At 44.1% G+C, this 24,660-nt stretch overlaps 1 protein-coding gene across 1 annotated transcript in view; it reads left to right on the plus strand.

Annotated features, from left to right (window-relative positions):
* The window catches only part of ZCCHC10 (zinc finger CCHC-type containing 10), a 36,200-nt gene extending 26,249 nt beyond the window's left edge, over window positions 1-9,951 (plus strand). The window contains exons 3-4 of the mRNA XM_073547925.1: window positions 773-814; window positions 8,863-9,951. Coding sequence (XP_073404026.1) covers window positions 773-814; window positions 8,863-9,145 — 325 coding nt within the window. The 3' untranslated portion in view covers window positions 9,146-9,951. The remainder of the gene's footprint in view (window positions 1-772; window positions 815-8,862) is intronic.
* Window positions 9,952-24,660: the final 14,709 nt, after the last annotated feature.

Consider the following 24,660-nt stretch of genomic DNA (forward strand, 5'->3'; position numbering starts at 1 on the left):
GAGTAATGAGGAGGATGCCGCCGGATCCCCGCCAGGACCCACCGCCTGACTACACGCGCCGGATCCCGCCGCTGCCTGCCCACTGACCTCCGTGTAGTCACAGCCGGCAGGAGAGACCGCGGCTTGAGGCCTGTGCTGGAGATTGGGTGCAGGCACCCTCTGGTGGCGCCGCACACCATCTCCAGCACAGGCTGCAAAACGCCGTTTGTGACTGCACGGAAGTGGGTGGGCCGCCACCCCCAGGGCCACAAAGCTGCCCCCATCGTGATGTTACTGCCCTCCCGATGCGATGGCATCGGGCACACATCTAGTAAATAATAATTGCCACAAAAGGAGGCTCTACTAAATACTGACTTTAGGAGGGGGGAGAGGTGAATAGTTATACACACTGACTTTTTCAGTGTTTTTCAATTTGTTGCTTGCTTCACAATGAAAGGAAAACCAAATGTTCACAGTAGGCATGTTCTTTACACTAGCTGGGGCAAATCACCCAAAAAAAGGGAAATGCCAGGTTGTGAGGTATCAAAACTCAAAACATGCCAGTGGAAGGATGGGGGTGTTTAATAATTTTGCAAGCTGCTGTATGTATGGTTGGCATCATGAAGTTCCTTTTTTAAACTTTTTCTACTTAATTGGTAGATTTTGTAAGTTGAGTACTGGTACTACCAAATAAATGGGTCTTAACTTGTAGATATTTTCACTGAACTAAAATAGAATATGTTTACACTGAGTTTATTTTTTTTCCTTATTTACATTTTTGCTCTTTTTCTAGTAGTGGCAACAATATGCAGGAAGCAAAGATGAGAAAGAAAAGGTAGGTTGACACTGATCCATTTCTAGAACTCATGTATATTCAATACAGATATCCATATGGTAGAGCATCTATTAGATTCAATAGGAAAGAAAAAATGATTGAAACTTGCGTATTGTCATAACTGGGCTCCCTCCTTAGCTTTGCTATTTACTATATATTGTTAAGAGTTTTAGTCATAGTATAAAATATGTTAATGAGATATTGAGGTTTGAGCAACTAGGGCAATTTCTTATAAGGAAATATCTCCTAATGTTTCAGTATGATTTCTGTGTCAGTTTCTCAAGTCTTAAAAACCTCTGTCTATTGTCATTCAGTAGGATCCTTCCTTGTTTATTTCCAGGGATAAAAACCCTGTCCTTGCCTTATGATGTTCACAAAGGTACTTAAAGGGGTATTTCCATCTCCAAGTCCCTATTCCAATATGTAGTAATAATATTAACAAATACCTCCAATTAGAAATGTAGTATAGTTCTTTTGATTAACTGTTTTGCTTACCTCATGCGCAGGGTATTGCAGTAGCTTGGGTATCCATGGTTACAGCCACTATCTGTCACTATAAGAGTGGTCGTAAACCATGGATATCCTAGCTACTGCAATAATCTACACGTCGGGTAAGCGACATAGCAAAACAGAAGAACTATATTACATTTCTAATTAGATGTACTTGCTAATATTATTACATCTACTATATATTGGGATAGGATGTTAGAGATGGGAAGACCCCCTTTAACTTCATAAAAGATATTGCCCTGTTACGATTCTCTTCACACCGCACCTTAGCGAAACAGAACTGCCATATAGTGGTGAACATCTGCCTATGGCCACAAAATACAGAAAGTGTGCTGCATAGTAGTCTGGTTCTTGCACCAGCCCTCTGTTCTGGTTTTTGTTTGTTTGGTTATTTCTAAACAATCTTTTAGACTATAGCTACTTTTCAGCACATGTTCACATAATGTGATATGACCATAGCCTTCCTTTAATCACTAGAAGATTTGTCCGTCACAAGGCCATAAAGGATTTTCATCCCCTGCAAGTGGACAATAACGTTCCTATTCAATGACCACAAACAGAGATCTTAAAAACTGGGAGGAATTGATTCACAAAGCAATTACAAATTGAAGAACTTATCATTATACCAAGAATAAGCTTTATTTTGTTAAAACAGTACCCCTTTTATTAATGTGATAAATAAAAATAGGTTTCTGCGTGTTTCTAAAGGAGCACTGTCGTGTGCGTGAATACTGGTGATTTAGTCCTGTTTGCCTGATTGACTATAGAATTAAATATATATAGAAGTTGACTAACAACCATAAAACCAGAGGTCATTGAGCAAATGTATCCCTAAACTATGGCATCTTTTTGCATACATTTGAATGTACCGTATATGCTCGAATATAAGCCGAGATTTTCAGCCCATTTTTTTGGGCTGAAAGTCCCCCTCTCGACTTAAATTCGAGTCATACGCCAGGGGTGTCAGGTCATACTTACCCGTCCTGGCGCCGTCTCTGCAGCCCCCCTGCTTGTCCCACTGTCTTCCTTCAGCGGTCACGTGGTACCACTCATTAAAATGCACATATTCATGTGTAATGAACGGTACCACGTGACCACTGAAGGCAGGAAGGGAGACAGAGGGAGAACGGAGCTGCAGAGACGGCGCCAGGACGGGTAAAGTATAGGCTATATTCACCTGTCCCCCCGCTCCATCGCTGCTTGCTGCTGTCTGATGTGTAATCTGTCAGTGACATTCAGACAGCAGAGGGCGCGGTGACGTGGTTAGTGCGCGCCGTGCCTCTGCTGCCTGAACGTCGCTGACTTGTGACGTGGCAGATAGCAGTGAGCAGCAGCGATGGACGCAGGACAGGTGAGTGTTTCAGGTGCTGGGTCCTGAGCAGGAGAGGTGAGTATGGCGTTTTTTTTTATTAGCAGCAGCGGCAGCATATGGGGGTATCTTATGGAGCATCTTATGGGGGCATAATCTATGGAGCAGCATATGGGGGCATAATCTATGGCGCAGCATATGGGGGCATAATCTATGGCGCAGCATATGGGGGCATAATCTATGGCGCAGCATATGGGGGCATAATCTATGTCGCAGCATATGGGGGCATAATCTATGGCGCAGCATATGGGGGCATAATCTATGGCGCAGCATATGGGGGCATAATCTATGGCGCAGCATATGGGGGCATAATCTATGGCGCAGCATATGGGGGCATAATCTATGGCGCAGCATATGGGGGCATAATCTATGGCGCAGCATATGGGGGCATAATCTATGGCGCAGCATATGGGGGCATAATCTATGGCGCAGCATATGGGGGCATAATCTATGGCGCAGCATATGGGGGCATAATCTATGGCGCAGCATATGGGGGCATAATCTATGGCGCAGCATATGGGGGCATAATCTATGGCGCAGCATATGGGGGCATAATCTATGGCGCAGCATATGGGGGCATAATCTATGGCGCAGCATATGGGGGCATAATCTATGGCGCAGCATATGGGGGCATAATCTATGGCGCAGCATATGGGGGCATAATCTATGGCGCAGCATATGGGGGCATAATCTATGGCGCAGCATTTGTGGGGGCCATAACCTTTATGGAGCAGCATATGGGGCATATTATTCTATGGCGCATCTTATGGGGCCATTATTAAGCTTTGTGCAGCATTACATGCGGTGTATTTTGTATGGAGCATCTTATGGGGCCATCATGAACTGTATGGAGCATTATATGGGGCTCCTGATTCAATATGGCTATTCAAAAATATTTATCTTACTGATGTCTCAATTTTACTTTTATTGGTATCTATTTTTATTTTTGAAATTTACCAGTAGCTGCTGCTTTTTGCACCCTAAGCTTATACTCGAGTCAATAAGTTTTCCCAGTTTTTTTGTGGCAAAATTAGGGGGGTCGGCTTATATTCGAGTATATACGGTATATTGGTTTTTGATCATTACTTCATAAATCACTTTTCTAAATACCTTCCTTTCAGAAAAGTTTATGTAACCTGAGATTCTCTCCTGGTCACATAATACCTGGCTGAGAATTCCCTGGCTCCAAAATCTAACATGACACCACAATCATGTGACATTTTATTCTGTGTGGTCACTTAATGCTGCAGACACAGCTCTACCATCCTTTTACTTTTTTCCCGAGGTCTCCCATGGATTTATTTTTACAGCAGTATGTGTGTGTATGTATATGTGTATATATAATATTATAGGGAATCTCTTAGCAGGATTGTGCTACGTAACCTACAGAGAAATGTCAAGTCGGCGCCGTTATACTGATTAAAATGATACCTTGGTTGATGAAATCCGTCTTGTGGTTGTTCTTGTTTAATCTTTATTTGTAGTTTAAAGTTAATGAAATCCTCATGCTCCAGGGCGGCCTGTGGGGGTCTTCATGTGGTGCTCTGCTTACAGAATCATCTTTATGGCTTCTGACAGGTCTCTGATCCCTCAGAGACCTGCCCCTATTTTACATATTGTATATCTTTAAAAAAAAGAAAAAAAAAAACGAATCTTAACTGAAAAAGTTAATGTGTATGCACAATGTAAGTGCATAATAACACATGACCATTAACCAGAGAATGCAAAAAACACAAATATCCTGAACTAAAAAGTAGAAAATAATCTGCAAATAATGCATAAAGGTAATAATAATAAGGGTATTTAGTAAACATGATTTTGATCAAAATAATGTACAAGCTATCCCGCCACGTCACGGCAGCCATTGTGGGACAGTCCCTACTCTAGTATTTAAAACCTTTTCACTTGCCAAGTGACGTGAATGTGAACAAGGATCGAGCGGCTGAACCACTAGTAAAAGCTTAGGCCAGACAGGATGGTTTTCCCAGCTCAGAAAGAGGGCGGTCACACCCATATATGCACTGAATGCACAATGAAATGAATAAAAAATGAATCTGAACTCAAAAAGTTAGTTTTTTATTCATTTCATTGTGCATTCAGTGCATATGTGGGTGTGACCGCCCTCTTTCTGAGCTGGGAAAACCATCCTGTCTGGCCTAAGCTTTTACTAGTGGTTCAGCTGCTCGATCATTGTTCACATTCACGTCACTTGGCAAGTGAAAAGGTTTTAAATACTAGAGTAGGGACTGTCCCACAAGGGTTGCCGTGATGTGGCGGGATGGCTTGTATATTATTTTGATCAAAATTATGTTTACTAAATATCCTTTATTATTATTATTATTATTATTACCTTTATGTAGTATTTGCAGTTTATTTTTTACTTTTTAGTTCAGGATATTTGTGTTTTTTGCTTTCTCTGGTTAATGGTCATGTGTTAATATGCACTTACATTGTGCATACACATTAACTTACTTTTTCAGTTCAGATTCGTTTTTTATTCATTTCATTGTGCATTCAGTGCATATATGGGTGTGACCGCCCTCTTTCTGAGCTGGGAAAACCATCCTGTCTGGCCTAAGCTTTTACTAGTGATTCAGCTGCTAGATCCTTGTTCACATTCACGTCACTTGGCAAGTGAAAAGGTTTTAAATACTAGAGTAGGAACGCCGCTGTGCCCTGCCAATACCGGCCCGGATCGGTGCTGTAATAGCACCGATCCTAGGCCGGAGCCTAGGACAGGCCCATTAGGGCCTGCAGGAAGTGGTTGGCGCGATCGACTAGATCGGCGTTTGCACCAACCACAGGGCACAGCTGCGGTCACGCTGTGACCGCTCTGTGCCCTGCTGGTGACCTGACCATGACCTGCCTAGGAATCATGTGGTACAAAAAGCTGGCCATGCACATCGTCCAATTGGCAATGCTTAACGCATTCCTGCTGTCACAATGTGCACGCCACACCGATACTTCATACCTTGAGTTCCAAGAGGTAGTAGTTAAGGCCCTGATGTTTGGCACTCTGGAAGGAGCAGGCCCCAGTACTTCCGGAACTGAAGGTGCTCGTATTGTACCAGGTCAGCATTTCCCGGGGGAGGTCCCGCAAACTGCAAGAAGTAAATCGCAAAAAAGGTGCCAAGTGTGTTACAAAAACGGAATACGCAAGGACACAATTTATGAATGCGACACCTGCCCCGAAAAACCTGGCCTGTGTATGAAGGATTGCTTCAAATTGTACCACACCTCAAGGCACTACTAAATTACTTTACAGGAAACATTAGATTAGTTGGGGCACATCTAGATAAGTTCCTTGGGGGTCTAATTTCCAAAACAATGTCACTTATGTTTATTTTTTTTTTTACTGTTTAGGCACATCAGGGGCTCTGCAAACGGAAAATGACGCCCACAGACCATTCATCTAAGTCTGCATTCCAAAACGTCACTCCCTTCCGAGCCCCGACGTGTGCCCAAATAGTAGTTTTCTACCACATATGGGGTACCAGCGTACTCGGGACAAATTGGACAACAGCTTTTGGGGTCAAATTTCTCCTGTTACCCTTGGGAAAATTAAAAATTGAGGACTAAACGATCATTTTTGTGTGCACAAAATAGGATTTTTTATTATCCCGCCAGGGCAGAATAAACTCCAGTGAAGCCCTTGGGGGTTCAAAGTGCTCACCACACATCTAGATAAGTTACTTAGGGGGTCTAGTTTCCAAAATGGGGTCAATTGTTGGGGGTTTCCACTGTTTGGGCACATCGGGGGCTCGTCAAACGCAACATGGCGTCCAATCTCAATTCCAGCCAATTTTAGGTTGAAAAAGTCAACCGCCGCTGCTTCCCTTCCAAGCCCTGCCGTGCGCCCAAACAGTGGTCCCTCCCAAATATATGGTATAAGCGTATTCAGGACAAACTGGACAACAACTTTTGGGGTCCAATTTCTCCTGTTACCCTTAGGAAAATAAAAAAATTGTTGCTAACAGATCATTTTTGTGACTAAAAAGTTAAATGTCAATTTTTGTTCCTTCCATGTTGCTTCTGCTCCTGTGAAGCACCTGAAGGGTACTTAAACTTCTTTAATGTAGTTCTGAGTAGCTTGAGGGGTGCAGATTTTAGAATGGTGTCACTTTTGGGTATTTTCTGCCATATAGACCCCTCAAAGTGACTTCAAATTGAGGTGGTCTCTAAAAAAAAAAAAATGGTTTTGTAAATTTTGTTGTAAAAATGAGAAGTTGCTGGTCAACTTTTAACCCTTATAACTTCCTAACAAAAGAAAATTTTGTTTCCAAAATTGTGCTGATGTAAAGTAGACATGTGGGAAATGTTATCTATTAACTATTTTGTGTCACATAACTCTGGTTTAAGGGCATAAAAATTCAAAGTTTGAAAATTGCAAATTTTTCAAAATTTTTGCCATATTTCTGTTTTTTGCATAAATAAACACAAGTTATAGCGAAGAAATTTTACCACTAAAGTGAAGTACAATATGTCACGAGAAAAGAATCTCAGAATCGCCTAGATCCATTGAAGCGTTCCAGAGTTATTACCTCATACAGAGACAGTGGTCAGAATTGTAAAAATTGGCCTGGGCATTAACATGCAAACCACCCTTGGGAGTAAAGAGGTTTGTAACGGGGTCTACCAAGCTGGGGTACCTCTTTCAGTACCACCCCGTTTTTTCGGAGGTCCGCTCTGCGTTGGCTGGAGTCTGAATGAAGGACGCTGGCTGGAATCCCTGGGTTACATGTGCGCATATAAAAGATCACTGCTTCTCCATGTATTTCCAGTCTGACAACACTTTACTCACAGGACACAGAATATATCACACAGATACAGAGGGCAGGCCAATAGAAAAGCGGCAGGCCAGACATGCATTACAAAAGCCGCAGGTGGCCGGAGCCTGCCGATGTTTACTGTGGAAATTACAAAGGTGGGGGGAGGGCGGACAAAAGGGGAATGCTGATGCATTAGGGACATGCATCTCACATAGAACGTATTGTCCATACATATAACTGCACAACATATTCTGGGTGCTAAGTGGTTCTGTAACACGTAACAGGGTTAATCAGTATAACAGCGCCAACCTAACACTCTTTGTATGTTACGAAGCACAATTCCTGCTGACAGTTTCCCTATAATATTCTGCATTATAATGTGTATGTGTGTGGAACATCTTTTATTTTAGTCAGTAAAGTCGGAGTAGGACATTAGTTTATTGCTGGGGCTTGTATCCTGGTGCTTTGTGTTACTTCTATGCTTTGAATGCACAGTATAAGTGATTTGCCTGTAGGAGTCTCTTGGGCAGATCCTGCTAAGACTTTGCTGGAGGAGCAAAATGGAACTTTGGAAGGAGTGGGAAGTGTTCAGATGGAGTTACAAGAGTGTGCTTGCTTGCTGGCCAGCACAAGGAATGATAAATGTAGTCAAGACGGAGCAGAAATAGTGGAGCAAGTGTAAAGAAAATAACTCGTGCCACCAGGGGATAGCGGTGAAGAGGAAAGGCATAAAACATGAAAATTGGCATTGAAGGCATATCTCAAAGCATTTGTATAAAAACACCCCAGTAGCTAACTCAGGGGTAGTAAATACCTGCTTGGCCGAATAGAATAGAAGGGAGAATGCTGCCACCAGAGGTTATTTTTGAAATTCAATGTGCATGATCCTTTTCTTCATTGACGTCATCGGTCAAGTCTGAAGGTCCAGTGTACTGAAATTAGCAGATTCAACTGACATTAAATGGGTTGACCAGGTTCGGCATAAAAGTCTGCAATCACTCCATGTTATTTCATACTTGTAAATACTCACATCATGCACAGAGCGACATGTCAGAGTTCTCTGGTGCCAACTGCGAAACCAGGTCACGTGGCCTCAAGTATACGATATGCATACTCCCGACACATTCTGACTAGATGTGTGCAGCCTTTCTCAATACAGGTGAAATGAGCAAAGCTGTTCACGTTTACTCGGAATGTGGTTTGGAGTGTGCATATTGTACACTTACGGTCACATGATCTCCCAGTATCTGAGAATCCTAATGGCGAGCTCTATACATGGTGTCTGCAGTTACATTACAAATGACCTGTTATTTGTTTTTCATTTCCACTTCTAATTACCAAATATCAGCCTTGTAGATTTCAAATTAACATGCGCTCCTTGAACAAATTTTATCTTCTAGATCTAAAAGTGTCACAAGCTCCAGTAGCTCCAGCTCAAGCAGCAACAGCTCAGATATTGAACCTTCATCAGACAGTGAGGACACCTCCAGTTCATCCTCTTCTTCTGAGGAAACATCTTCCAGTTCTTCATCCTCCTCAGAGAACTCCTCATCAGAGTCTGAGTCTGATTCCGGATCAGAATCTGAAACCAGCAGCAGCAGCAGTGGTACTACTAGCAGTAGCAGCAGTGAAGAAGACAGTAGCTCAGAAGATGAGCCACTTAGGAAGAAACGGAAGAATTAGTCAAGACAGAGTATTGTCTCTGAAGATTTTGGAAGATCTCTCTGTTGGGATAATATTCTTTGTGAAGAACCCAAGAAGAAAGTTGTACTTTTAAAATGCCTGATTGACACCAACCTTGGTTCCTTACTTCAGTTATAAGTATGTCCTTGTTGATTTCAGTACTGCTAAGTTTTGGTTAGAAATACAGATTACAGAAGTAATGTATCTTAATGAAATTTTTATGACAGATTCCTATTAATCTTTTTCCGTTTTGTACCTTGACCGACTAAGTATAATATGTTACGTTGGTACTAAATTAATTTGGACGTGATGCAATCTACAGTCCATCTACCTTGGAGGATAATTTAAAATGTACATATGTTGTCTGTGCAAATATAAAAAAACAAAACAAAAGTTTAACGTGTTAACAGGGTGTAAAAGGTTTGACCTCATAGCATAAGAGTCCTGTAACAAGGCAGGTTCTGAGACTTATTTTTATAGTGGTATATAATAAAAATGGCTTTATCTAATCACATGCTAAAATGGGATAATAAAAGGTTGTGTCCACAGTAGCTCAGTGGTCTACAACTTTATATTTTTATGGAGAGAGCACGATGGAAAAGGCCCATACTTTTAGTGATTCTAATAGGTTGTTTTATATGTGCAGTTTATTATAAAGCTGAGTTTGTGTCATTTTCGAAGTGCCATGTCTGTAAATAAATGAGCCTGCGACTTTACCCTGTTATTGCAGGCTATTTCAGCACAATAAGGAATGTCACCTTGTACTAATGTTTTGGTTAATAAACATTTGTCTTTTTTTGCTATTAGCATTTTTGTTGTTATTGTAGCCCAATCCTGATGATATCTTCAGTATTGGCTTATGGCTATGTCATACCTTTTGTCATATTTTGGCATTTGGGAATCTTTGTGCATTGTTTGGGAATTTGTATGGCAGTTCTGAAAATTGCTGTGTATGCGTGCTGTGCAATTTCCCCTTTTTTAAGAAAAAAAAATTGACATTTCCTAACAGGCTGATCGACCTGAATGTACAGTATGTGGCCAGCATAAAGTTTCAAGAATCAATTAAAGGTTGTGACTGAAATCTAATCATTTTCACAGGTTTGAGATGGTTGCTTTAACCACTGTGGATACTCCTGCTGTCTGCCCTGGAACAGTAAGTATTGCCGTTGCACTCTTAAAGGGAATCTGTCACCTATTTTTTCGAGTATCAGCTGCCGGCACCGCCATGAGGGGCTTTTCTACAGAATTCTGTAATGCTGTAGATAAACCCCCGATGTAACCTGAAAGAGAAGAAAAATTAGTTATATTATACTCACCCAGGGGCGGTCTGGTTTTGGTCCGATGGGTGTCGCGGTCCAGTCCGGCGACCCTATCTTCTAACGGTGACGTCCTCTTCTTTGCTTCCCGCCGTGGCTCCTGCGCAGGAGCACTACTCTCCCCTGTTGAGGGCAGAGCAGAGTCCTGTAGTGCGCAGGTGCCGGACCTCTCCCGGCCGCACCTGCGCAGGAGCCACGACGGGAAGCAAAGAAGAGGATGTCACCGTTAGAAGATGGGAGGCGCCGCCGGACCACGACACCCATGGGACCAAGACCGGACCGCCTCAGGGTGAGTATAATGTAACTAATTTTTCTTATCTTGCAGGTTACATCAGGGGCTTATCTACAACATTACAGAATGCTGTAGAAAAGCCCCTGATGGCGGTGCCGGCAGCTGATACTCGAAAAAATAGATGACAGATTCCCTTTTAAGTGATCTGAATGTTGGGGTCTTGTGAATGGCTGCAGCGGTAAGATGACTGTATTGCTACGTGAAATGAAGCACATCTGCTCACATCCCTTTCTAATTACCTGACCGCTACAACCAATCATAGGCTTCAGCAGGTAACTGAAGAATGCAAAATCATTACATTGCGGTCCCGGTGCAGTTTACGCAGCTGGTGCTGGATTCATGGTGATTAAAGCCGAATAGTATAACTCATTTTATTATCTTAAAACCATTTCTTTCCTATGTATGTTTTATTGGACGTCAAATAACCCTTTCAGGGGTGTCAGCTTGTGCTACTTTTTTAGTCTTTCCCTTTTTTCTCCAAATGTACTAACTTATTGATGATTATTTGCTGTGTTAGATATAGTGACCCTGACTTTTACATTATACGTCTTATCACATGAAGTCCATGAAGAAAGGTGATCAACCAAATCGCCATTCAGAGAATACAGTCTTCGGTAGTCATCCTTCTCCATAGAACCATTTACACTTAACACATTTGCGATTTACTATAATATTTATGTCCCCATTCATATGTGACTGAAAACTGCATTTTTCCAAGACGTTCGCTTATACACTTATTTAAGCACCTCCACCCTCTCCCTCCAAAAAAAAAGGCATATCATATGCCTTTTTTCAACACCGACCTCACTGATATGCAAGTAGGAGACTACAGCTCTCCAAGGTTCGGACTGCGGAGACCCGCTTGTCTCAAACAGGGCCTTCCCCCCTACCACCAGTCCCATAATGAAAACACAGACAGGCCTAGATGGGTTGAAACAGGTCGGTCTCAGTTTAGTAATTACATAAGCAGGGAAAGGCAATTATATTTGCTAACGGGCGCATCGCCAAAGGCCCTGTCCGCGACCGACAGGTGAGCCGGCCTGTCACAATAATGCAAAATATCATGTTTGATTTTCTCTATTAACACACTTTCCAGAACTTTCTGCTGCATAGAGACAAGCAAACCCCCCTCCTTTTCCCCGTGTCAGCAACTGCAGCTGTGTGCTCTCCTTACCTCTGTAACCTGAAACTCCAGCTCACTTGCTTCTTCCTGGCTCCCTCCTCCCCCTAAGGAATGTTAATTAGCAGAGAGAATTTCCTTTGTCCAACATGTGCTCAGAGACTAAAATGGATGGGGTTTAGAATCTAAGCATTTGGTCATAATTCGAGGCCAGTTTATGATATAAAAATGAAAATAACATAAGGGGACGTGCTTCGATAGAGCTTCCCTTCAGCGCCTTTTGCTAGATTCCAGCGCCAGCAGAACCAGAGAAATGGATTTCTCTTGAACAGAGGTGAATAGACCCGCTAGGTTTGGACTCAGAAAGCTAATTTCAAAACAAGATGAATGATGGTTCTGCCGATATTCTGCTATGTTCTCAAGCCCAGTTATGAACGCTATAAGTTTTCAGAACCAAATCTGTAACTCTGAGCTGTGGGAGGGTGCAGGTAAGCCAGCCCCTTTAGTGACGTCACAAGCCCAGAAGCATAAGTTACTGCACTCAGGACAGCCTTCATTCTTGCCTGGGAAGCTGCTGCAACCAGACCTTCTGATGCATTGTGACGTCTGGCCCCTCCCACCAGCATGGTTGCCCGAGATGATCTAAGTAACATGTGAGTAATCATTTCTGTTTTACCTCCCTTTTTTTATTTGTAATCACTTTACATATTTTCATTGTCTCATTTTGTAAAATCTTTTTATACCTTCTGTAAACACTACCTTTTTTGGAGTATAATATAAAATTGAGTCTCGTATCTCCTTGCTCTATAGCGAATTCACGTGCCTAAAAGTTAATTGCGCTACTAATTTGGGTTGGTTTCGTATCCCTTTATTAATTTTAAATATTAATAGAGAAGTTGGAAGCTGGTGGCAGCGAAGTGTGCTCTAGGCTAGGTGGGCTAGCTGGCAGTGACGGAAGGGGTTTTATAAGCTGATTGGCTGTGGCCAGAGCCTTTATAATTCCCTCGCAGCAATGGGCCTAATAGCCAGTACACAACAAGTAGCCCGTCCGACGACTAATTATCCTAGGTGCAGTTCCCTGACTGACCTGACGGTAAGGGGGGTGCCGGAGAGCTGCAAGTTCCAAAGTGGAACCAAAAGTGGGATATATGTTATGAATGGGTCACGGAGGAGGAGAGCAAGCCCAAGCTAAGCCACAGAAAACCAGAGAGGTTGGTAACTAAGGGGATTACAGACCCCTGATCCTATCCACACAACTAGCAGTAGCTGTGAAGCGTACCTACAAAAGGGAGGCCAGAAAGCGAATTCATAACAGTACCCCCTCCTTGAGGAGGGGTCACCGAACCCTCATCAACGCCACCAGGCCGATCAGGATGGGCCCAGTGAAAAGCACGAACCAATCTTTCAGCATGAATGTCAGAAGCAGAGACCCAAGAATTATCCTCCTGGCCATAACCCATTTGTCTAGGATTCAAGCGTTTGGCTGATTCAAGATAAATCAAGTTCTTGAGGACGGTGAGGACCACAACTTGATGTCTAGCTCCCTCCAACCAATGTCTCCCACTCTTCAAATGTCCATTTCATGGCCAACAATTCACGATTCCCCACGTCATAGTTACGTTCAGATGGGGAAAATTTTCGAGAAAAGAAGTCACAGGATCTTTTTGGGACAAAATGGCTCCTGCACCAATCTCAGAAGCATCTACCACCACCTGAAATGGGAGTGAGACATCAGGTTGCCGTTGAACCGGAGCAGAAGTGAAACTCCGCTTAAGCTCCTGAAATGCCGAGACTGTCTCTGGAGACCAATTCACCACATCAGCGCCCTTTTTGGTCAGATCAGTCAGTGGTTTAACAATACCAGAAAAATTACTTCTAAATTTATGGTAGAAATTAGCAAAACCCAAAAACTTCTGGAGAGCCTTCAAAGAAGTGGGCTGAACCCAATCATATATGGCCTGTATGTTGGCTGGGTCAATTTCAATGGCAGACGGGGACAAAATGAATCCTAAAAATGAAATCCTCTGTACACAAAAGAGGCACTTCAATCCCTTAACATACAGAGAATTTTCCCTCAAAATCCGGAACACAGTCCGGATATGTTCCACATGAGAATCCCAATCACTGGATAAAATCAAAATGTCATCCAGATAAATGATCAAAAACTTATCCACAAAGTCCCAGAAAATATCATTCATAAAAGATTGGAAGACAGAAGGGGCATTAGTGAGCCCAAAAGGCATCACCAGGTACTCAAAATATCCCTCCGGAGTATTAAACGCGTCTTCCATTCATCCCCGTGCTTGATGCGAATAAGATTATACCCCCCTGAGGTCAAGCTTGGTAAACTAACAGGCACTTTTAACACTGGAAAATATATCAGAAATCAGGAGTAACGGATACTGATATTTAACTGTGATTTTGTTAAGGGAACGATAGTCAATACATGGCCTTAATGAACCATCTTTCTTGGCCACAAAAAAACCCCAGCACCTAAAGGTGAAGAGGATGGTCTAATATGACCCTTCTCCAACGACTCCTTGATATAAGATCGCATAGCATCATGTTCGGGTACCGATAAGCTGAAAAGCTGACCCTTGGGAAATTTACACCCGGGCATTAACTCAATTGCACAGTCATAACTGTTGTGTCCCACGAATGGGAACAGCCTGTAATGCATATTTCTTTGTTTTGTTCTTCCTCCAATCAGCAAAATTCCCTGTTGTTGCTAGGTAGAATTAGACTGTGAAAATTGTCCCTATGTCCCTCCTGTAGTTGAGCTCTGTATTAGGTTCCTCCTCCCTTCTTCAGTTTAGCCTACAGCAGCCTTTACTCAAGACGCATGCGTTCTCCCCTGTACAAATTACCCCTTTTTACCTACTGTCCATTGTAAACTAATACAAGATTTTGGAAGAAATCAGCATAGTTTCTCCTGGTCTTTCTACAGTTGCATTGCCAGTGGAGTTAATACTACTGAGGACGTCTGGTTTTGTGAGTACGATTTATACAATTATCTAAGAAGCTGATAGAACACTTGGGACTCGCAGTCGTCAGGAGGAGTCAGAATAGTAAAAAGGGGGTAGCTGTGACCAGGAACAGTATACAGCTGTAATCCGAGAAGAGGATGTTTAACATAAGGCTAATGTAAAGCCACAACAGCAGCAGCTTACATGGCTGCAGACATTCTGTGCTCTTCACTTCAGAAAGCTGCACAGTGAAGGATTTATCCTGTTACTAAGAACAGTTCACAGCCTGTAATCCAGAGAAAGGATCCATCTATAAACTATTGAGAAGCTGCAGTTTACATAGACTTGTATCATTCTGTGCTCTCCAGCTCAGGCTTGTTGCAACTTTGTATTGGTCTCCTTGACAACCAGGAGCAGAAGAGCCCCCACCCTTCACTGCAGAGACTAGCTTTTTGCAGCTCATATTACCCAGATCTCATCTGCCTGTGAGTTACAATGGCTGAAGGAAAGTCTGCAATATCTTTATATGAGGACTCAGGCACTAACAGACTCCGGCGCTCTGCTAAGCAGTCACTGAAAGCTATAGAGAACCTTGAAATCATTAAACATGAACTTTCTTGTAATATATCCGTCTTATGGCAAAGACTGCAGAGTCACATTAACAGCATCTCCCAGTATGCCTCTCGAGTTACCACCAGAGGGAGCCATTGAACAATTGTACTCTGCATACCAGGCTTATAAAGACACTTGTAAAAAATACATCTCAACGCTACGGAAATTAAATACGCCAGAATCGCTAAAAGAATGCGAGGTCTTCCAAAAGCTCAATGCCGTACGAGATAGCACCGTGCGCGACATTGTAAACAAAACAGAAGCAAAAAAATCCCACAAATGTCAGAAGTGACCGCACAGATCCAGGTCTGCTAGCTCAAAACACTTAATCAAGTCAAGCTCATCAAGGTACTCAACCCTCAGTGAACAACTCATAAGAGCGCGTGCCGAAGCAGAATCTACGAAAGTGCAAGCCATTTTCGCCCAAAAGAAAGAGAAGGAAACAGTATCTGCACGCAAGAAAGCAGAGATGGAAGCTGAATCCACACGCAAGAAAGCAGAGATGGAAGCTGAATCCGCACGCAAGAAAGCAGAGATGGAAGCTGAATCCGCACGCAAGAAAGCAGAGATGGAAGCTGAATCTGCACGCAAGAAAGCAGAGATGGAAGCTGAATCTGCACGCAAGAAAGCAGAGATGGAAGCTGAATCTGCACGCAAGAAAGCAGAGATGGAAGCTGAATCCGCACGCAAGAAAGCAGAGATGGAAGCTGAATCCGCACGCAAGAAAGCAGAGATGGAAGCTGAATCCGCACGCAAGAAAGCAGAGATGGAAGCCGAATCCGCACGCAAGAAGGCGGAAATAGAAGTCCTGTAGAAGGAATACGAACATGCAGCAGCCGTGGCAAAGCTAAAGGTCTGCCAGCAGGCTCTAGGTGAGGCTGCCTCCTTAGCTCCCAATTCATACAAACGTGACACAGAAGACCCACTTAAGCGCACAAGAAATTACGTGCTGAGCCAAACCAACGAAACCCTGAACATCAACAACCTTCCCATCAGCACCGACCTCTCTCTAGAGCATCAGGACATTGCAGGCGGTGCAGCTTCCAGCTTTGAAGGTCAGTCCAATGGACCACAAACATTCAAACCTGAACCTCCATGTGTCAATACACTGCCTGGCCCTACACCTCACCAAATGCCATATGCCAACGTCTACATGCAACCTAACATGCCGTCAAGGCACTATGCCCCTGATAACTATGTGGTTCCAGTCCCGCATACAACAGAGACTGTTATGATGAGTCACCGAAGGAGGAAAAAAACAAAATACTAGCTAAGTCCAGAAAAAACCAGAGAGGTTGGCAGCTATCGGATTGCAGACCCCTGAACCTATCTACAACAACTAGCAGTAGCCGTGGGGGGTTCCTACGGTGCCCTAGACCCCTCGATCACAGCCGGAGAACTACATAGCCTAAAGACAGGGGGAAAACTAAACTGCCCCAGAGCAGACCCCAAAGCAATAGGCAGCCCCCAACATATAATGACGGTGAAGCAAAATGAAAACACTAACACAGAAAGATAGGTTGAGCAAATAATGGGGCCCAAGCTAACTAAAAGAGGACAGGATAGGAAAGCTGCTGTCTGCCATCCGCAAAAACCCAATCCAAAATGTGCCAACCGACTGATAGGAGAAACAGGCCCTGAAGTCGCTAGGCTTCAAAAGACTATATCAGCAGTCAGGTATATTCTGAAGACAGAGCAAAAGATCAACAGATCAGAGACAAAAATGGAATTCAGCTCACCCCCGGCCGGGGATGGCAGAACTCCCAAAAAACAAGGCAAAACAAAAACAAAACTGAAGTGTACAAAGCAGAGCAGGAAAACTTAGCTTTGAGACACAGGAATCAGACTGGTCGCCAAGAATCCAGCAGGATCACCAGCAAGGCAGAAGGACGTCGGCTGCCTTATATCCAGTCCTCAATTCCAGCCACCCAGTCATCATCTAGCGGCCCAGGTGTTTGGTAATCAGCCTCACTACCTTCCTTCACCAGAGTAGGGAGTTCATCAGACCTCAATGGTGAAGGGAAAAATGAACTCACAACAAGAGACCATATGTCACAAACCGGTTGCTGGTCTAAATGCCTACGCCACTCCATATCTTCCCATGTTCTTGAACCAAGAAGCTAATACCCACGCTAACAGCATCACTCAGCCAGCAAATGTTTCTCCAAAGTCAGAAAGAACAGACATGGCCGATTTTGCGAGGCTCATGATACGCCGAGAACTCACCAACACCGGTCTCACAAGGTTCGACGACCAGCCTGAGAATTACAGGAGTTGGAAATATACCTTTAAAGCCGCAATTAGTGACCTTGGCATCACTGCTGCTGAAGAGCTGGATCTGCTAATCAGGTGGCTCGGACCTCAATCCACGGAGCGGGTCAAGAGGCTCAGATCCGTCCACATCAGTAATCCAGCAGCTGGACTCATGGCTGCATGGGAAAGACTGGAACGTAGCTTCGGCAGTCCTGAAGCCATAGAGAATGCACTGTTTAAGCATCTGCAGGATTTCCCTAAAATATCTGGCAAGGAGAGTTCAAAATTCCTAGAGCTCAGTGACCTACTCCTAGAGCTCCATTTAGCCAAGGCAGACACGCACCTACCTGGTCTCCGCTATCTGGATACCGCTCAGGGCGTTAACGCGATAGTTTCTAAGCTGCCATACAATATACAAGAGAAGTGGGCCACTATTGGGTCAAAGTACAAAAAAGCCAATCAAGTCTCTTTTCCTCCATTTTCCTTCTGTGACTTCATCAAGGAAATTGCAGAGTGCAAAACTGACCCCAGCTTCTGCTATGAAGAACCTAGCGGCTTTGCACCATTCCCTAAGTACAAGAGTTCGTGCTCTCATGACAGCAACCGCAATGGTCCGGTGCTTGAAAAAAAGACAGAAGTTCTGCCTACACTGACATCCGCGCCAGACAAAGGCAGTGAAGGTGAGAAGGTTGAAAATCCGAACCGCCAGTGTCCAATTCACAAACTGCCACATCCCCTAAAGAAGTGCATCGGCTTCAGGAAGAAACCCCTTCAAGAACGAAAGGAGCTCTTGAAGAAGTTTGGAGTATGCTTCAGGTGCTGCGCCTCTATTGAACATCTTGAGAAGGACTGTGTCATCGCCATCAAGTGTCTAGAGTGCGACAGCGAAGACCATGTACAAGCGCTCCATCCATCACAGCACGACTCTGCATCTACACCTCCCATCACAAGCCATGGCGGGGAGAGTTCAGACCAAGCGACAAGCCAAGTTGCGGTATCTTCCTCATGCACCGAAGTCTGCGGAGAAGGTCTTCGAGACAAGTCCTGCGTGAAGATTTGCCTAGCAAGGGTGTATCCCAAGGGTCATCCAGTGAAGGCAGTCAAGGTGTACGTTAGTCTGGACGACCAGAGCAACAAATCACTGGCCAGGTCAGAACTCTTCGACTTGTTCGACTTAAAAGGAGACGTCTATCCTTACACTTTGGGCACCTGCAGCGGCGTTATAAAAACCTCTGGAAGAAGGGCCGGTGGCCTCATAATAACTTCTCTTGAGAAGGACGCCATGGAGATACCACTACCCACGCTTGTTGAGTGTAACCAAATTCCATTCAACAGGGAGGAAATCCCAACGCCAGAAGTCGCTCTTCAGCTTCCTCACCTCAGAATGATAGCCAAAGAGATGCCACCCCTGGACGACAAGGCAGACATCCTAATTCTCCTCGGCAGAGACATTATACGACTGCACAAGATGCGTCAACAAATCCACGGACTACTCAATGAACCGTATGCTCAGCGCCTCGAGCTAGGCTGGGTTATCATCGGCAATGTCTGTAGCGACCAGACACAGGATCCTAGCAACATCTCCTCTTACAAAACCCTTATCATGTCAGATCACCATGACTTGTCCCCCCTGCCAGAGCCAGGCCATTACTGGACAAAGGAGAAATCAAATGACACTAAATGTCAGCAACAACCATCTGACAATTCAAGTCTGCGTTATCTTCGAGACTACAACCTTGAGAGAACAACACTCGATCCTACAACAAAGGACAACTCACCACCAACAGGGGAAGACAAGGTGATTATCAGGGTCACGAGCATCAAGCCCACCAATGTCATCTATAACAGCTGGGTAGCTCCCTCACCTTCCCTTCCCACAAAGACTGAGTTGCCAAAGGATTCACAGCAAGTATCTGCTGAGTTCTCAACCTTTGACGCCTATCTCCATCACAAACCTGATCAAGCCGAATCCTGCTAGACTTCAGTGCTCAGAGTGAGAGCCCCTCTCTCAACCGCCTTCCTCTTACCGATGGTGCTAGCGTTTGCCCCGCGCAATGCAGCTTCAGCATACTGCCGGATGTCGAACAAGGCACGTTCACTTCCCAAGCATCACCCTGTGTTGAACTTCCTATCGAACGAGGAGCCTCGCCTGTTCAAAACAGCATCCACGGTCCTCTGGGGTTCAAAACACCCATTGCAGTTCAAGGTAGGGCATCACTATGACAGCTCGCTACTCGGGGCATCAACAGGAACAGTATGATACCATCTCAGAGACAGCAAAGGTGGGAGACGGGGAAGAAGTCCCTAAAGGCCTTACAGCAACCTCAAGTCCTGCACCGTAGTTCTTTAAAGATTCTTTCAACCGTCATCAAGAGACAAGTCTACGTTTCTTACGATGCATCTATGAAGACTACAGCTGCAGGAACCTCTCCAAGTGCTTCAGTTTGCTGGCTCCTTCGAACAGGAGTCACATGAATGTATCTTAGTCACTGGACTTTGCCACGGCGGGGAGCATACCTTCGCATGCTACTGCTGTGCTAGGACACAGGATTATCAGAACCCAACTGAACTTTAACTTCCCCTTATGGACTGGAACTTCTACTGTTGGGTTGGTGGAAGAGTTGGCATGTTGCGGCTTCCCCAATCCGAAGATGGGTTTCTATTGGACTCACTTTTCATTTTTTATTCAAGCTCTACGTTTTTGCTACAAGTATGGACTTGATTTCTGCATTGTGTTGCATTGTTTTTCTTTTCTCCTCTCATTGCAAGTTTCACAATGTCGAGGGACAGATTCTCCTTATCTCGCACAAGGACTTATGAAATCTGACGATTTCAGACGGGGAGTGTTGTGTCCCACGAATGGGAACAACCTGTAATGCATATTTCTTTGTTTTGTTCTTCCTCCAATCAGCAAAATTCCCTGTTGTTGCTAGGTAGAATTAGACTGTGTGAAAATTGTCCCTATGTCCCTCCTGTAGTTGAGCTCTGTATTAGGTTCCTCCTCCCTTCTTCAGTTTAGCCTACAGCACCCATTACTCAAGACGCATGCGTACTCCCCTGTACAAATTACCCCTTTTTACCTACTGTCCATTGTAAACTAATACAAGATTTTGGAAGAAATCAGCATCGTTTCTCCTGGTCTTTCTACAGTTGCATTGCCAGTGGAGTTAAAACTATCTGAGGACGTCTGGTTTTGTGAGTACGAGTTACACAATTATCTAAGAAGCTGATAGAACACTTGGGACTCGCAGTCAGCAGGAGGAGTCAGAATAATAACTCCTATGAGGAGACAAAGACGCAGACTTACTTTCACTAAATACATCAGAAAAATCAGCCAAATAGTCAGGAATATCATGAGACTGGGGAGAGGTGGAGAAAACAGGAGTGTCACTAAGAACACATTGACAACCCCAACTCACCACAGACACAGATTTCAAATCCAAAACAGGATTATGAGTCTGCAACCAAGGAAAACCCAGAACAATAGTATCATGCAAATTGTGCAACACCAAAAATTTACAATTTTCTTGGTGGTCCGGGGCGACCCGCATTATCACCAGGGTCCAAAACTGGGGTTTATTCTCCACCAAAGGAGTAGCATCAATACCCCTCAAAAGGATAGGAGTCCGCAGGGGTATCATAGGAAAACCACAATGTTTAGCAAAGTCTAAATCCATCAGATTCAAAGCTGCTCCTGAATATACAAAAGCCTTAGCGGAAAATGTAGACAAGGAGCAGATTTAGGGTAATTGCCAAAAGGAACTTAGGCTGTACACTGCCCACAGCAAATGTGTGAGCAAAACGCTTTTCTCATTTAGGGCAGACAGAAATAGTATGAGAGGCATCTCCACAGAAAAAACACAGCTTATTACGCCTTCTAAACTCTTGACGTTGCGCCCTAGACAAACCCTATCTCATTGCATGGGTTCAGACGTTCGTTCGAAAGGCGGCAATGCCTCTCGTGTAGTTTTACGTTCACATAAACGCCGATCAACTTGAATGGCCAATGACATAGAGTCGTCTAGACCAGAGGGAACAGGAAATCCCACCATAACATCTTTTACGGTTTCTGCCAAACCCTTCCGAAAGAGAGCTGCTAGGGCATTGTCATTCCATTTAGAAAGGACCGCCCACTTTTGGAATTTTTGACAATATAACTCTGCTGAATCCTGACCCTGGTTCAATGCCAATAAGGTTTTCTCAGCTTGATCAATAGCATTAAGTTCATCATAAAACAACCCCAAGGCTTGAAAAAATGCGTCCACATTAGCCAGAATAGAATCTCCGGGTGTTAAAGAAAGGCCCAATCCTGGGGACCGCCGCGCAGCAGGGAGATGACAATTTTAACCTGCTGCACAGAGCTCCCTGATGAGTTATGTTTCAAAGCAAAAATAGTTAACAATTATTATTAAAATTCAAGAATTTAGACCGATCCCCTGAAAACACATCAGGAGTAGGGATTTTTGGTTCAACAGCAGATGATTGAGCGAGATAGGCAGAAATTCCCCACACTTCAGCAGCGAGCTGCTCAACAAGATCAGACAATTGCTTAGTCTCCATTTAGAAAAAGAAAAAAAAATCTCCACCTGGAGCCCCAGAAAAAAAAGAGGAAAAAATATACAAGAAAAAAAAAAATTCTGACACCCTTTTTTTTTTTTTTTTTTTTTTAATTCTTTCCTACTTTAGAGTACCCTAGAGTCTACAGTTAGGCTGGTGATTCTGTTATGAATGGGTCACCGAGGAGGAGAGCAAGCCCAAGCTAAACCCACAGAAAACCAGAGAGGTTGGTAACTAAGCGGATTGCAGACCCCTGATCCTATCCACACAACTAGCAGTAGCCGTGGAGCGTACCTACGATGATCCTAGACGCCTCGGCACAGCCGGAGAGCTAACTAAGCCTAAAGCAAGAAAGGGGAAATCTAAACTGCCCCAGAGCAGACCCCAAAGAAATTGATAGCCCCCAAACATATTGTCGGTGAGACAAGGTGAAAACAAACGCAGGCAGGAAAATAGACTGAGCAAATGATGGGGCTCACACTGACTAGACAGGACCGGAAAGGAAAGATGCTGTCTGCAATCACGCAAAAAACCCTGCAAAAAGTCCAACACGTCTGATGCAAAAAACACTGAAGTCGCACGACTTCGCCCACTATATCAGCACTCTGGTATATTCTGAAAGCAGAGCAAAAAGAGGCCAATCTAATAGGGACAAAAACAAACTGGCACAAGCAGTAACATATGGACGGTGATTCAGCACAGCCCCAGCCGGAGCTGGCTGACCCACACAAAACTGAGATAGACAAAACCAGATCAAATGCAAACAGAATAGCAAATGAACACTTAGGTGAACATGCAGGGACTGAGCTGGAAACATCAGACCTCAGGAGGCAGAAGAAAATCACCAGCAGGGATAGAGGGAGTCGGCTCTCTTAAATCCCAATCTGAAACCCCAGATCTCCAATCATCGTCCTCATTATCAGGTGGCAAGCCTCTGTTAATCAGATCAGCTCCATTACCTCCAGTAACCACCAGAGGGAGCCCAGAAAGAGAACTCGCAACCCCTCTGTCAATCTGACCAGCACCACTACCTTCAGTAATAACCAGAGGGAGACCAGAAAGCGAATTCACAACAGATATACATAAATCCCAGCAATTTGTAATACATTGTGGCAGCAGTGGGATAACTAAAATAAGCCCCTGCGGTAAATTGTTACGTCAAGACAAGCTTGCTGTTCTTCACATTGTGGCAGCGGTGGGATAAGTAAGATAAGCCCCCCCCTGCACAGGTGATTGCCGTGTGCTTGCCATAGGTCACACCCCTGATCGTGACATATTGGTGGCAGAGCGGTGGGATCATAGAGCATTAGTGAGCTGGTCTGAGCAATCATTCCTCTCACTAAAGACTTGCATGGTTCTTCCAATTACCCTGCAGCAAAAGTTTTGGAGAACGAACTCAGTGTTTATTAGTCCTGAGACAATTGTGTGTACTTGCTATTACCCCCTCCCTTCTCTTTGTTTTTCTATCTTATCTTTTATTTGGCAACCATGGCTACGATGGGAGGAGAGTGGTTTAAGCAGCATAAGAAGGACGCTCTTATTGCCATTTGTTGGTTGTGGCAGATCGACACCATGAATAAAAACAAAGACCAACTGATCGCGGTTCTGGTGCAACGGGATAACGCCCAGAGCCCAGCAGGCGAAGAAGCCAGCCCCAGCGACAGTGGTGCTGCAGCAGAGGCTCCACCCCTGAACGCTGACCCCACTTACACCCAGGGCAGATTGGACCCCAACCTGCAGGCGGCCTTGGAATATCTCTTCGCCGAAGATGCAGATAGGCGTCTGCAGCTGATCATGCAAGCTCAAGAGAGAGCTGAGCGGGAGGCTGAAAGTCGAGCACCAAGCCCAGCAAGAGGCCCAAGCTCAGAGAGACCATGAACTGGAGATGGCCCGGCGGGGGGAAATACCCTCCACAGCCCGGAGCCTCAAGCCCAACAGTGCTCAGAGTTCGAAGCCCCGGCCCGAGCATTTTCCTGTGATGGAAAAGGACGGGGACTTGGACACTTTTCTGCGGGCCTTTGAGAAAGCCAATCAAAATAATGATAAACATGCCTAGATTTATGGCGACTTCCTAATTTCAAGACATCATATAAATAATAATTGAGAAGTCATATTGCCGTAAAAAAATATACAATTTTTATTAGATACTTATTAAAATGGTACAAAAACCACTCATTAAAATGGATAAGAAATGGGGACAAACAAAGCAAAAAGAGGAACACTGGAGAGAATAGAAATCATATAATAAAGGGAATGTTGGAATTAGTTCCACGATATTACTGACGCAAGCGTCTAAATATGTCAAGCAACCACAAAAAGCTTGCAAAGTGAGCACAAAATTTGCATGATCATAATAGAAAGCACAATATGCTGTATCAGAAGTAAGCAACAATAAAACC

This window comes from Dendrobates tinctorius, unplaced genomic scaffold (assembly GCF_039654945.1).
Source record: "Dendrobates tinctorius isolate UK_male_01 unplaced genomic scaffold, ASM3965494v1 ptg000001l, whole genome shotgun sequence".
NCBI lineage: Eukaryota > Metazoa > Chordata > Amphibia > Anura > Dendrobatidae > Dendrobates > Dendrobates tinctorius.